Here is a 13,124-nt window from a genome sequence, read left to right on the forward strand (position 1 = left end):
GCAATTAATATAATTCCTATTGATTCACACGCGACTCAAAAACTCAATGTATGCGCAATCTTCGTGAGTCAAAAAGCTCCAGAATATAAGACAAGGTGCTCTCAAAAAGCAAAATATTTATAGTAGCAATATTTTATTTTAAATATCTATTGCAAAAGAGCAATTCTGCCACCAACCTTCTTATTTTTGCGAGTATTTTAAGTGTACTTTTTTTAGTTCTTGTTTTCGTTTTTTAGGGGGTTGCCATATAAAAGTAAAAGTCTTATCCACATGATCTGGCAACGTGATTGCTTAAATTGGCAAGAACAAATATCTTTTTTATTTTATTTTTAAAATTGAATTGTAATTTTATACTTTTGCAACATTTAATGACTGATAATATTACTGACGCATTTTAAAAACACATTTATATTTATACTAGTACCAAATTCGAACTTATAGATACAATTATTTTTGCAATTTTTACTATTTATTTGGCGCGTTTTTTCACCAGTGATACTGTTGTTTACATTAGCAACAATACGGTTTCCACGTATGTAATTCATTATAATAAAAAGGAAAAAAAACCTCATGTTCGTACTTTGTACATTTTATGCTGTGCGTCTTTTAATCAAATATCATAAACGTGTCAGTGTCAACTTCAATTTTGACAGCCGTTTAGTTGAGTTTTATTTCAGTAAAACCTTTAGCTTTAGTTCTTAAATCCTTGTCGATGGCAAAAGTTTTGCAACCCATTACTGCTTGTTTAAAAAAAGTGAGTATGCATACGTTTTGCTATTGAATGAGTTCCTATAAAACCTTCCATCGTAGTAGCATTCTTCTGAGCTATCTGTTTTTATTAAATGCAATTCAATGAAAATATTGCAAACAAATGTTGACTTATTTTCTCAATAAACTAGAATTTTGTTATAAAGTATTTTTTTCATTTATTAAATCTCGTTATAATGCTTATTCAACTACATCATTTGACCAAACTATCAGTTCTTTGTTGTTTTTTATTCTTGCAAATTTGAGACTTAAGAAAAGCAAAATTTTATATTATGTTTGCTATAAATCTATACCAATAAGCTGATAAGACTAAATTACTAAAATAAATAAGACTAAATCACTAAAATACCTTTGGTAAAAATTCATTTTTTTGCAAAAGACAACTTTATTATAATACAAATTACATGTTTTACAAAATAGATGATTTATTGATTTTTTTCCCTATAAAAAAGTTATAATAGAATATTAGCTAGTTCTTGGGAATACTTTTATGCTTTTCTCATCTCAGTAAATTTCCATTGCACAGTCTATAAATATTAATTTTATTTACGATATAGTTAAGGTTTATTGTATTATCTTTTTTTTTTTTATCTAGAATACTAAATTTTATGGTCAATATGTTTTTTTCTTCTTTTCTGTATGTTATTTTAGTTTGTTTCAACAATTAAGAAATAATGGCAGCGTTTTAAATTAAAGTATTTCTTTTTTATTTTCCAAAAAGAATCAATTCATAGTTAAATGTTTTTTTATTTATAAATTTTTATTTAGTATTTTAAAAAAAATTATAAAGATGTTTTTCTATTTGTAAGAAGTTCTTTAAACTTTATCTTTTAGGTATTCATGAATGTCTGTAATTTAGAGGCATTAACACATTTCGAAAAATGTCTACTTATGAATTCGAAGATAACCATTCCTTTTCAAATTTCTGCATATAGTTTCTTATAACTTTTGCAAGTTTAGAATCTCTTTGGTGCCTCTCAGTTTTAATACCAAATATCACCAGGAAATTTTTTTAAAACTTTGATATTAAACCAGAAACAAAACAATGATTTAACCAACCATTTGTTAAAAATTTCTTTTTAAAATAAAACTTAGTTTTTTCCTTTCATTAAAGTATGAGTTTTATTATTTATTTTGACAATTGCTATTTTTACTATATTTGTCTATACTCTATGACCATTCTTCAAAAATTCAGTATTTTTAAAAGAAAAAATTGGAAAGTATTTTTAAAAAATGCTAAATATTTAGTTGTTGAAGTGACCAGATGCTAGATATTGCTTACTCTATGTCTATTTTTTATTGGAATTACAAATTGAATAAAATCTAACTATAATGTATTGCCTAATTGCATGAGATGTATCTTTCTAGGGACAAAACATGGATGAAAATAATGGGGATGTTAAAGATGAAAACAAACCATCTCCATCTGAAGATGGTATGAATCTAATTTTTAAAAATAATTTTTTATTCTCTTTATCCCTCTGTGTGTTAGTCCCAGATGTTTGCTGATTGCTTTTCTGTAACAAAAAAATGGTTTCTCTCTTATTATTTAATTAAAAATGAGTATATAACAAAAATTCTGAACAACTAAAAATGAATTGAGAGCTGAAGAGAAAATCTATACAAAATAAATGACTTAATGAAATATTTTTTATTACAGTTTTTTTATTATTATTATTGTTATTATTTAATTATTTTAGTTGAAGAATCTAAAAAAATCAGTTCACTAATAAGTTTGGAATATTTCATACTGTTTGACCAGTAACTAAATTATCTTTTCTCTAGATATTTTATTTTTATTATAACTATTTGTTAATTTTTTCTTAAAATAATGTATCAAAAAGAATGTAGAACACATTAAAAAATGTACCAAAATTTGGTTGTGGAATATCTAATGGTTAACTCAAATACTGTAAGATGACTTGTTTTCTCCTGCTAACTACTGGAATAAAATAATGGTTGAGTTTACTGTATAAATTATAGGCAAGTTAAGAAATTTGGCTGTTCGTAAATGTCACAGGCAGTTTGCAATCAGTTAAGATAACTGGAAAAGTCATCAGTATATTATAATCTACCCGACATTTTTTAGACAGATTGCTACTACCTTATATGTTTTTATTCTGATAAAGTATTATATTATGAATTAATCAGACTGAATTTTCTTAGGCTTATTGTAGTAAACCCATAATAAGACTATTTACTACGGAAGCTTTCATTAATTTGGGCTTCTCATTGACTATCTGAAATATTTCAGAGTTATGGATGATGTTTTTATTATTAAACTTGAAGATGCGAGGGTTCAATGTAATAAGTCTAAAAAGATCAGTTTGATTAGAAAATGCTGGAGACAATTACCCTGAAACATTGCAGAATGACAACCATTGTTTGCTATGAGTTGAATTATTCAATTAGCCTCCTACGTTATATTATTCACAGTTTCATGTGTGAAACTAAGCATACAGGATCATCTCAAATGAAAGATGTAGTTTACTTAATAAGTAAATTCTTATAAGCAAGTTTTATATTTTATGCCTTAGATATTTACTTATTAAAAACAATTAGGATATTTCAATTCTTCTTTATGAGATGCTAATAATATGTTTAGTTTATAATATTTCATAATTGATATGGTATATTTAAAAACATTTATTATTGAAATAAAAAATCAAAAAAATTGCATGTTCTTGATATGCACTGTCAATGACTTGCCATTAGTTTAATCACATTGGCATATAAAAAAGTTATACTACGAGCCATTGAGGCTGAACTTCTTGTCTTCTATGTTGAACATTGTGTATGTGTAATAAAGTATACAGTAGGTCTTCTAATTTTTTAATAAAATATATCTTTGTAGTTTTGGGAGGAAAAGGGCAAAGTCTTGATGTTTCGATCTTTTTAAAAGTTATTCTGAGTCATAAAACTTAAATATTCATTTTTTTTTTCCTTAAATAAAATGCATTTTTAAAAGTAAATATTTTATTGTAAATTTTTATTAATAGTATTATAAAAACTTCATTACAAATATTGTTCTCAATTACATGTATATTGAGTATTAAATTTTCAAATTCAGAGGCTTTTAGCTTATTTTTTCTTTACAGACCGGCAATTGCAATAAATGCATCCTTCATCTGATGCATACTAACTAATTAGTAGTTTATTTAAAAAATTTCTAGTAAAAATGTATGTCTGTAATATATTTATGCCAGGTGTGAAATAGTAAATAATATTTTTATTCATATTTATAAAAGAAAATTTCTACTCTTTAAAAAATATAGTAACATGTAATTATGTAACAATAAATTGTTTTTAAAATAAAAATTATATAACTTTTCTTTAATTGAATTTGTCACATTAATTTTAAATAAATGAATTCTAATGAGAAAAAGTTTCTTATAAAATTGCTTAAATAAACTAGAACTTTCATTATTTAAAAAAAAAATAATAACATCAAGCACTTTATCAGCGACATGGAGATGAGGCACTCTGGAGCTGTGTTTTCATTAAGAATCTGAATTTTCTAAAGCTGCAGAGCTCTAGTAATTTCATACTGTGCTACAGTAATTAAAGAGACCTGTAATGCCATGACCTGATAGCTAAGTTGCTGTAGAAAAACTATCCTTAACATTACATTAAAATGCATTTATAGATCAAATATGATCATTTTAAGATCAAATGTGATGGAGGGTTTATTAGATTCAATTCTTTTCATAAGATAGAACAAATAACTCAATTTTGAATTAAATTAGTATTTTCTCTGTGAGCTGATGATCATCTTAGTATTTTTTTTTTTTATGATCCTTTTATTATAAAAATTTCAAATTGAAATCTGAAACTCAAAAGCACGGTTTTCGTCGCAAGTTCTCTCTCACCTTTATAACTAATTTAAAGGACAGAAAAAGTAAGTTCAGGTAAACTTAGAGTAAGCCATGAAGTTCAAATACTGAAAAGAAATTTTTAAAATATCAAAATGTAAATAAATTGAAGATAATTTGTGATTATGCAATGGAGAAGTTCTCTTCCAGTAATTTCGAAATAAGTTTGATATTTTTAAATTTTTTTTTCTACAATTGAAAATTTATGGCTTACTCTAAATTTGGTTGGGATCACTTTTTCTTTCTTTTAAATTTTAAAATAGTTATAGAGGAGAAAGAAAATTTAAAAAAAAGTATGGTGTTATCTTAAGTACATACTAAAATACTTGGAATTCACACTAAATTATTTAAGTACATACTAAAATACTTTTTCTAAATGGTTTAGCTTACTATCTGGAGCGGAATGTTGAAAATTTTTCGGCACTGGGTCCAGGACCGGATTAAGCATACACGGGGCCCTAGGCCATTCAAATTTTTGGGGCCCTTAGATAAAAAAAATTTCTCATATATTTTTTATTTATTCAAATATAAAAGTATTTCGATACCTTTTCATTTAAGAAAGCATATTTAAAATTAAAATAAATAATAATAAATGAAATTTTACTAAATTAGAACTAAAAAATAATCATAGCATTTTGAAAAAATGTAAAAAATCATTGTTTTTCTTAATTTTTTTAAAAAAAATTTCGAAAAATCCATATTAAGGGGGCTCCTAATCATTGGGGGCCCCAGGCCAGGCCTAATGGGTAATCCAGGCCTGACTGGGTCCTTGCTCTTCAGCAAACCATGCATGTTATAATCGATTAATTAGTATATTATCTATTTTCCTGTAAAAAAAAGAATGACTGAAATCTGTAGTAGAAGTTATTTTATTTATGACAATTATTGTCTTTCTAAATAATCCTTGTAAAACATTAAACTTTTTTTTTTGTGAAATAAAATGAAATATATTGATAATTTTAGCTTCTAAAAAGCAAGTCCAAGAAGCAGGCTTAATGTGGAGAACAGCGTCAGGTCTTTACAATATAGGTTCTGGTGCTGTGGGAATTGGAGTAGGAAGTGTAAAATGGGCTGCTTCAACAACTTACTCTGTTGGAACTGGTGTTGTGTCTGCAGTTGGAGGAACAGCAGTTGTTCAGAAGGTTGTTTCTAAAGTTATTCCTTCTGCTATTCCTAAACCTAAAAAAGAATAACCTGGTCTCTTGTCGGAAACCATATCATTGAAAAAGTGCTACTTGGCAGGGCAGTATTTTTTTTTTTTTTTTTACTGAAGCTATTAATTTTGGCTTGAATGTTTACAAAGTCAGTTTCAATTTATAAGAAAAATTTCTCACATTTGTTGAGTTAAGCATTTATTATTATTTTTTTTTTTTACTGTTAAAAAAGTTATGTCATTTATATTTTGTGTTCGTTTTTTCAATTTGTAGTGTTTTAATCTATGTTAAGGTGTGTAGTAGTGTTCCTATATTATTCAAACTTTTAAAATCTATCTGCAAAATAAGTATAGCATTTTTTCTGTTTCTTTGCACTCTTATTTTTGTGTTGTATGGGACCAAGTTAGCAAAATTTTACACAATGTCTACTTTAAAAGAAAAAATTATGCCATTTGATTTATGCTTTTTTTTATTATTATGCCTGGTGTTTTAAAAATGACCTATTATTAAAAATAACTAATTAAAATTTAAGGAAAGGAGTAGAAATATTGGGTTTGTTGCATTCTGCTCAAAAGACTTCGAAAACTAGAATTAGAATCAAGAAACTGGTTCATTCTTAAGAGGTTTAAAAATTTTAAAATGGTGCTGTTGACGGAGAAAACTATAAAAACAGTTTTCTGCTACGTGTCAGATCGTTCCAATTGAAATATTTGTGTGGTCGGCCAATGTTGCCCGCAAATTGCACCACATTGTTGCTGCTAAGAATGGTTATTGTGAAAAAGATATTTTATAGATTGTGTTGTCAACAATTTGTGCTAGAGCGCCATCTATTGATAAACTTTAACTAATTTTGAAATTGCCTATGACTAAATTGTCTAATTTCTTGAGCAGAATACATCAAACCATACTTCTTCTTGTCTTTTTTTTTATTTTTATTTTTTTTTTCAAATTGGTCATATGTCAAACACCTATTTATCCTATAACTTTTTTCAAAATATTTGATGAATAAAATATGCTTTAATGTTAAGATTCATATTGAAAACTTGTAGCATAAAATTCAATTTAGAAAAATTACATTAAGTTGATTACATAAATATTTTAGCTTAGCTTTTTTTAAGTTAAATATATCTAATTAAGCTTCAAAAATATGTTTTGTCATGCTCTTTCTAAACAAACCACATTTGCCTGTAATATGAAAGATATATATATTTTTTCCAAAATGCTCATGTATTTAAATTAGTGCTATCTTGAGTACTTTTCAAAGTGTATTTAGAAATCCCACATTTCTTTAGTCGTTTACATAGAGTTTACACTAGAATGAGCTTAATTTATAAATGTGACTTTAATATTTAATGTGTATTTTTTCAAACCTACAAGAATTATTTTGGTAACGGTTTTAAGGAAAATTAATTTCTCATTTAAAACCTAAAAAATTTAAAGTTCCTATCTTATATACTCAATGAAAATATTTGATTAACAAGAATAATTGATTTTTTTTTTACATTGCATTTTTTAACGTCAAAAATTTTTATTTTACGTTTTAAATTTTTAAAAAAAATTATAAACTTTTCAACAAAAATTTTAATATTTCTATTTAGCTAACCTGTTAATTTAGTGAACATGATTAATTAATTTGCAATTTTTATTTTGGAGCCAGTAGAGTTTACTTTTTTCCATTAACGTTTTTAAATTGATAATTTATCTTTGTAATAAGAAAAAAATGAGCTAAACGCTTTTCGTTTTGTTACACTGTTGTATTTTAAATTTGAAGACTTCGTGTTAATTATGCATTTGTTTTTAATCTAAATACACCATATAATATAATCTCTTATCAAATACTTTTGTTCTTTAAACTCAGTATTCAATGATCTCAAATTTATATTTAATGTGATAACTCATATAGGTTTAATTTAAAATATTAATGACAGTTCATTATGTTTATTTATTTTTGCTCAATGAATTTTAGCTTTCTATTATGCTATAAACTGCATAGAAATTTATAACCAAAAATATTCAGAAATGTATTGTTTTTATTACTTTCTTGTCAATATTCATAACCCAAATCATGTGATATAAATTGATTTGAGTAAAAGTGGCTGAACATGAGGCTATTAATTCCTATTTTGTATAAATTTAAAAAATCCAAAAAAAAATTTTAAAAAAATGAAATTGTACTTAATACAAAATTAAATATTTTTGAAATAAATGCATTTAAAGACATAATGCTTATAAATAGATCTTTTATATATGTGTATTTTGTGAAAACAAATTGGTTAAGCTTAGTTGCAGCTAAGAAAAAAAGCATACTGTTTTAAATATAATTATTTAGTTTAATGCACTAGCTTCTAAATCTTGGGAATTATGCAATTTTTTTCTTCCTGCAAAATATAATCTGAAAACCTGCCATCAAGTGTGCAATTACACTTCTTTCTAGTCATTTTCTTAAATTTTATTTTTAAAAACATATGATCTGAAAAGTTTGAGCTGCAAGTACTTATTTTGTTATAATGATAAAAAAAATTTATTGGAGTTGAAAACTTTGTTAAGAGGAAACATATTTATTAAAGTCAGATGTATATTTGGTGAAGATAAAAGTATATATTTTGTCATGACGTCTGTAATTCTAGCACAGTCCGTTATTGCAATTAGGAATAGTAATTGACAATCAGTTTTACTTTCTTGACGAAAAAAATCACGAGTATGTTTGTAATAGATTTGTTGTGTATATGTTGATTGTTCGTTGGAATACTAAAATTTTAATGTCTTTTTAATAAAGGTGGTACTGCTTAAAAATTGTTGAATGTTTACATATATACAAAAACATTCTTTTAGCTATTTGAAGTTGTGCAGCTTTTGTGCCAATGTAAAATAAATATTTGTGAAAATAAAATCTTTAAAAAAAAAAATTTCTGTCTGTAGTTAATAAAACTCCTATTATTTATTTTCAATCTTAATGAATGGGAAAAGTATAAAAATTAATGAATATTTTCACAAAATTCTAGTTTCCAATATACATTAATAAAAAAGAGTCGTAAAGTACAGTGTTCATTAAATTTCATTTCTCCCTCCAAGAAGGATTCATAATGCTCTACTTAAAAACAAATGGGATCAGATTTTGTAGATAAAATAATAAATGTATCGTTATTTTTTAAAATATACAATATATACATTTCCCACATAAATGGTAAATGCTTAACTTGATATCTTAATACTATTATGTTCAGTATAAATAATACATGCTAATGTACTAAAAGCGCTCCGACGCTTTAAGATATTCACTTATGTATAAGATTTTAATTGAAAACCTATTAGAATTTCAGTTTTTTTATTTAATTGTACAAAGTCTATGAACCACATCAGAAAAGGATTTCTTGTACATTTAAAGGATATGGGGAAAAAGATTTTTACTATTTGATTGTGAAGAATTTTAATTTGGGCAAAAAATTTTACTATATGATAGTGAAAAAATGTAATTTGTACAAAAAAGATTTTATGAAAAGCTTTCAAAATTCTGAGTAGCTTACTCTCCTGATTTAGCATTCCACAGCTGAATATACTAGCAATCTACAGTGAAACTTTATGTTACGGACACTCTTACAAATATTTTCATCTGGAAAGCACAAGTTGAGATCCTCATAAGTTGAAATGATGCATTAAATGCTCTCAATTCCCCTTCCCCCATGGAAAATTCTTTTCTCAACAATTTATCCCTCTATTTAACTCAGTGTTGGGTTAATAAAAGTTAACAGAAATCTCTTGACAAATGATCAATTGTGAATACAACTCCATAGACAGGGTGCATAGCCATATCTTTCAACAAAAAATAAGCATTCAAATATTTTTAAGCACTATATGCATTAAGAAAATGTAAAATAATTTTCAAAGACTTTACATGATCATGATAAATAACTAGTTTCTGACAAAGACCTCTTTTCATAATTATGTTAGCCACCATAAAATGATCGAAAGAATTTTCGATTCGAAAAATGAGGGTGGAAATGAAGTAATTGAGCATATCTATCAAAATGCAGCAGAGTTACTCATGAGAGTGCTAGAATCTTACCGAACTCTGCTCAGTAGACGCACATGCGGACTCGCAAGTATTTCATCAAACCTGTAAATAATTATTGCCTCTTTCATATGCTATGGACCGACGGAAGGCCGAAAAAAAAATTTAATGAATCGTGAAAATGTTGAATAGAACTATGTGAAAAGCACGCCTATGCATATTGCGTGCCGAAAATCGACAGGGTAAAGAAAATCTCATTTTCGAAAAGAAAAAAAATCAAGCACTTTTTAAAAACACCTCTAAGGGCTTTTTAAAAAGGAAAAGAAGTACTTTTTAAAAACGCTACGCACCATGATAGAAACGTAGAGGTAGGTATTGCCTAGTTTTTCATTAAGGAAGTATCTTGTAATTGGTGGGGGTGCAACTATATTGATTGGAATTGACCGGGGAAGTGATTTAGGACTAGAGCCTTCTATCAAATCTTTCTTTTCTACTAGATTAATATAAATCAAACTTTATTTATTCATCTCGAGATAATCCTCATGGATGTTTCCCAGACCGTCGCCAAAAGCCCATTGTGCAGCTCTAGTGTGACGTAAAGTACCTACCTATCATCTATTCATTTCGTTCTGTAAACATAATTTTTAAAGTGTAAATAGCAAGTCATAGATAATTTAATTATTTCTATATTGTTGCAATTATTATAAAATCAATTTATGACCTCAGCTTTCGTTATTAGTGTAATATTCTCACAAACATTTTTTTGGCCCCAAGAGTGTCCACCAAGCCGAAGAATTCAGATAAGAAGGACCTAAACTTCTGAATCTAATTGGAAATTTAGTTTCAGATCAGTCAAAATTTCTGAAATATTTTCCTTGAAAATGTTCAACTATTCTGCCTAAATCATAATACTGGAAAATGGCAAGATTTTGCCTCTTGCTTGACAACCGAGAGATTGCAAAAGACAAAACATAAAAAGTGAGCTGTACAAATACTGTTCATTTTTAACAAATTAAAAAAAAAAAAAAACATTCTACTTTCTGGCATAGTTATGCTTGCATCGTCATTATACTATTAATGACATAGAATGAAAATTTGACACCGGAAAATTAAATTTTTTTATTTTCAAAGGCTAAATCCATAAGCTTTAGAACTGATTTTTCTTCTAAAAATATACTAAGAATTTAAGCACACTTGTTTTTAAATTACAAAGCATGTTTTTAAACATCGCTTAATATTTTTGTTCAATAAAAACCATTTAATAGCATGAGTTACTTAATTTATAAACACAATTAAATTAATGTGATTATATACAATCACAATAGTGCCCGCCGCTAATAAAATCACTGGATAATAAAATCAGCCGCTTTATAAAATCAAATCGGCAAGAACCGAATCGTTACAATATTAATACATGTTAAAAGCATCCTTTAATAAAATCAATGCCGCCGCTTTTTAAAATCAAAATTTTGACTACATAATAAATCAAAAGTGCAATATTTCAGCTTCTTTTGTTCTTATTTATAAAATTTTATTTTTTCGAAGTTTAAGGATTTTTTTAGAAGAAGCAACAGTTACTCAAAAGCCTGTGAAACTGGTGTGGTTAGCATTTTTCTGCGATATTCATAGTGTAAGAGTTAAGGAAAAATGTGGGTGGTAAGCGGCGAGTTCATAGAAATCAATGTCAATTCCTTGACTTGAATGAAGTTTGGAGAAACCTATCTCATTCAACAGGGGGTCGAATTCTTATCTTACTTTTTATTGAATGAACCATAGAAGGGAGAGAAGTTTCATTTGTTATCTATCTTAACAGAGAACATGAATAGATTTCAAAAAACTGTGCGCATGTTCCATAGCTATTGAGGATAACCTGCAAATATCATGAGAAAAATCTGATTCTGAAATTGTTACAGACATTAAAAATTGCAAAGTTATTTTCAATCAAGAAATGGTGGAATCAGACTCAGAAGATGACATAAACACACCAGTGCCATCTTCAATGGAAGTCAGAAAAACACTTAATGCATTGCGGCAAGCTTTATAACAAAGAGGAGGAAATATCGAAAACTATAAAAACTTCTATAAACTCTCAAATGATGTTGAAAAGTTAATTTCAAATACTGCAACTCAAGCAACCATTGATCGGTTATTTGCAAAAATTTTGTAAATTTAATCTTATGTAGGGTTCTACTTTATTAAAATAATTAAATTAGTTAAAATAAAACATTAATGTTGTCATTATTTCAGCTTTTAAAGTGTGTGCATTTAGAATGCAAAAAAATTTGATTTTTTTTTCAAATGTTGAATCGCCTCTTAATAAAATCAAAAGAGCATAAAACGAAAGTGATTTTAATAAACGGCGGGCACTGTATTTGAAATCGAGTAACATTTTATGATCTAAATTCTGTTTGTTTCACTTTAAAAGAAAATCAGTTAAAAAATGCTAAATCTATTTATAAAAATTAGCTTTTGAAACAACAATTCTGAAGCTTTTGATTTCTTCTTTACCATTGAAATTGAAAATTTAATCAATTGTTTAGATATTAGTGTCTAATCTATTTAAAGTATGCATCTAATTCTATACGGTTGCTAAGACTCATATTCAACCTCCCTCAATATGTAACGTTATTAAAACGACATCCTAGTTTCATATAAAAAAAAGAAATTAATACAAGTAACATGAAGTATTTTATTAAAAATATATATATATAAACTTGTACAGTACACATGAAACACTTTCTTGGCAGATTTAATCTAACATTTGTGCTTAGAACCATACTGACTTACATAGTAATAACCATTTAAAATAATTACAAATATTGTTCATTAAGTAAGGTACACAAAACCAGCTCAAAAAAATGAGAAAACTCCAGCCACAGGGTTGCCATTGTTCCCACTTAAAAATCTTTACACTATAAATAAAGACTAGCAATTCAAGCAATTAAAATATAATTATACATTTAACAAATGATTCTTAAACTTACACACAAATATTCTAAGAACTAAAACAAAACTGAACAGTTTTTAGATAAAATTTTATTCGTAAAAATGAAGAAAAAAAAGCTAGAATTTGAGAAGGATACAAGGAGAGATGTTATTTAACAGAGTTGATAATGCTAACTATATTGATTATTGGAGAAATGCTTAGAAGAAAAGGAATTAATTGCAATGAGAAAACAAATTATTCACAAGAAATTGTCTATAAAAGCAATAACAAATAAAAACAATTGTCCTATTTATTTTTTAGGTCTTTAGTATATAATTATTAACAAAAGTGATATGCTAAATTATTCCAATAATTGTTACTACAACTATAATGAG

General features: G+C 26.6%; 1 protein-coding gene across 2 annotated transcripts; it reads left to right on the top strand.

Moving 5' to 3' along the window:
• Positions 1–270: 270 nt before the first annotated feature.
• Positions 271–8,587, top strand: LOC107438969 (uncharacterized). 2 transcript variants are annotated; one of them, XM_016051398.4, is made up of 3 exons: positions 271–754; positions 2,137–2,203; positions 5,604–8,587. In XM_016051398.4, exons 1-3 carry the CDS (start codon positions 713–715, stop codon positions 5,831–5,833), a joined length of 339 nt encoding a protein of 112 aa, XP_015906884.1. In that variant the 5' UTR covers positions 271–712; the 3' UTR covers positions 5,834–8,587. The 2 variants fall into 2 exon arrangements, with proteins under 2 accessions (XP_015906884.1, XP_015906885.1); XM_016051399.3 differs by lacking the exon at positions 271–754 and adding an exon at positions 757–913.
• The last annotated feature ends 4,537 nt before the right edge of the window (positions 8,588–13,124 follow it).

This window comes from Parasteatoda tepidariorum, chromosome 4, assembly GCF_982258835.1.
Source record: "Parasteatoda tepidariorum strain Cologne lab strain chromosome 4, Ptep-v5.0, whole genome shotgun sequence".
In the NCBI taxonomy this organism is placed as follows: Eukaryota; Metazoa; Arthropoda; class Arachnida; order Araneae; family Theridiidae; genus Parasteatoda; species Parasteatoda tepidariorum.

Coding starts and splice junctions, on each gene's coding strand:
- LOC107438969 (XM_016051398.4), top strand. CDS start 713: ATGGCAAAAGTTTTGCAACCCATTACTGCTTGTTTAAAAAAA. Junction 755..2,136: donor TTACTGCTTGTTTAAAAAAA/GTGAGTATGCAT, acceptor GTATCTTTCTAG/GGACAAAACATGGATGAAAA. Junction 2,204..5,603: donor ACCATCTCCATCTGAAGATG/GTATGAATCTAA, acceptor TGATAATTTTAG/CTTCTAAAAAGCAAGTCCAA.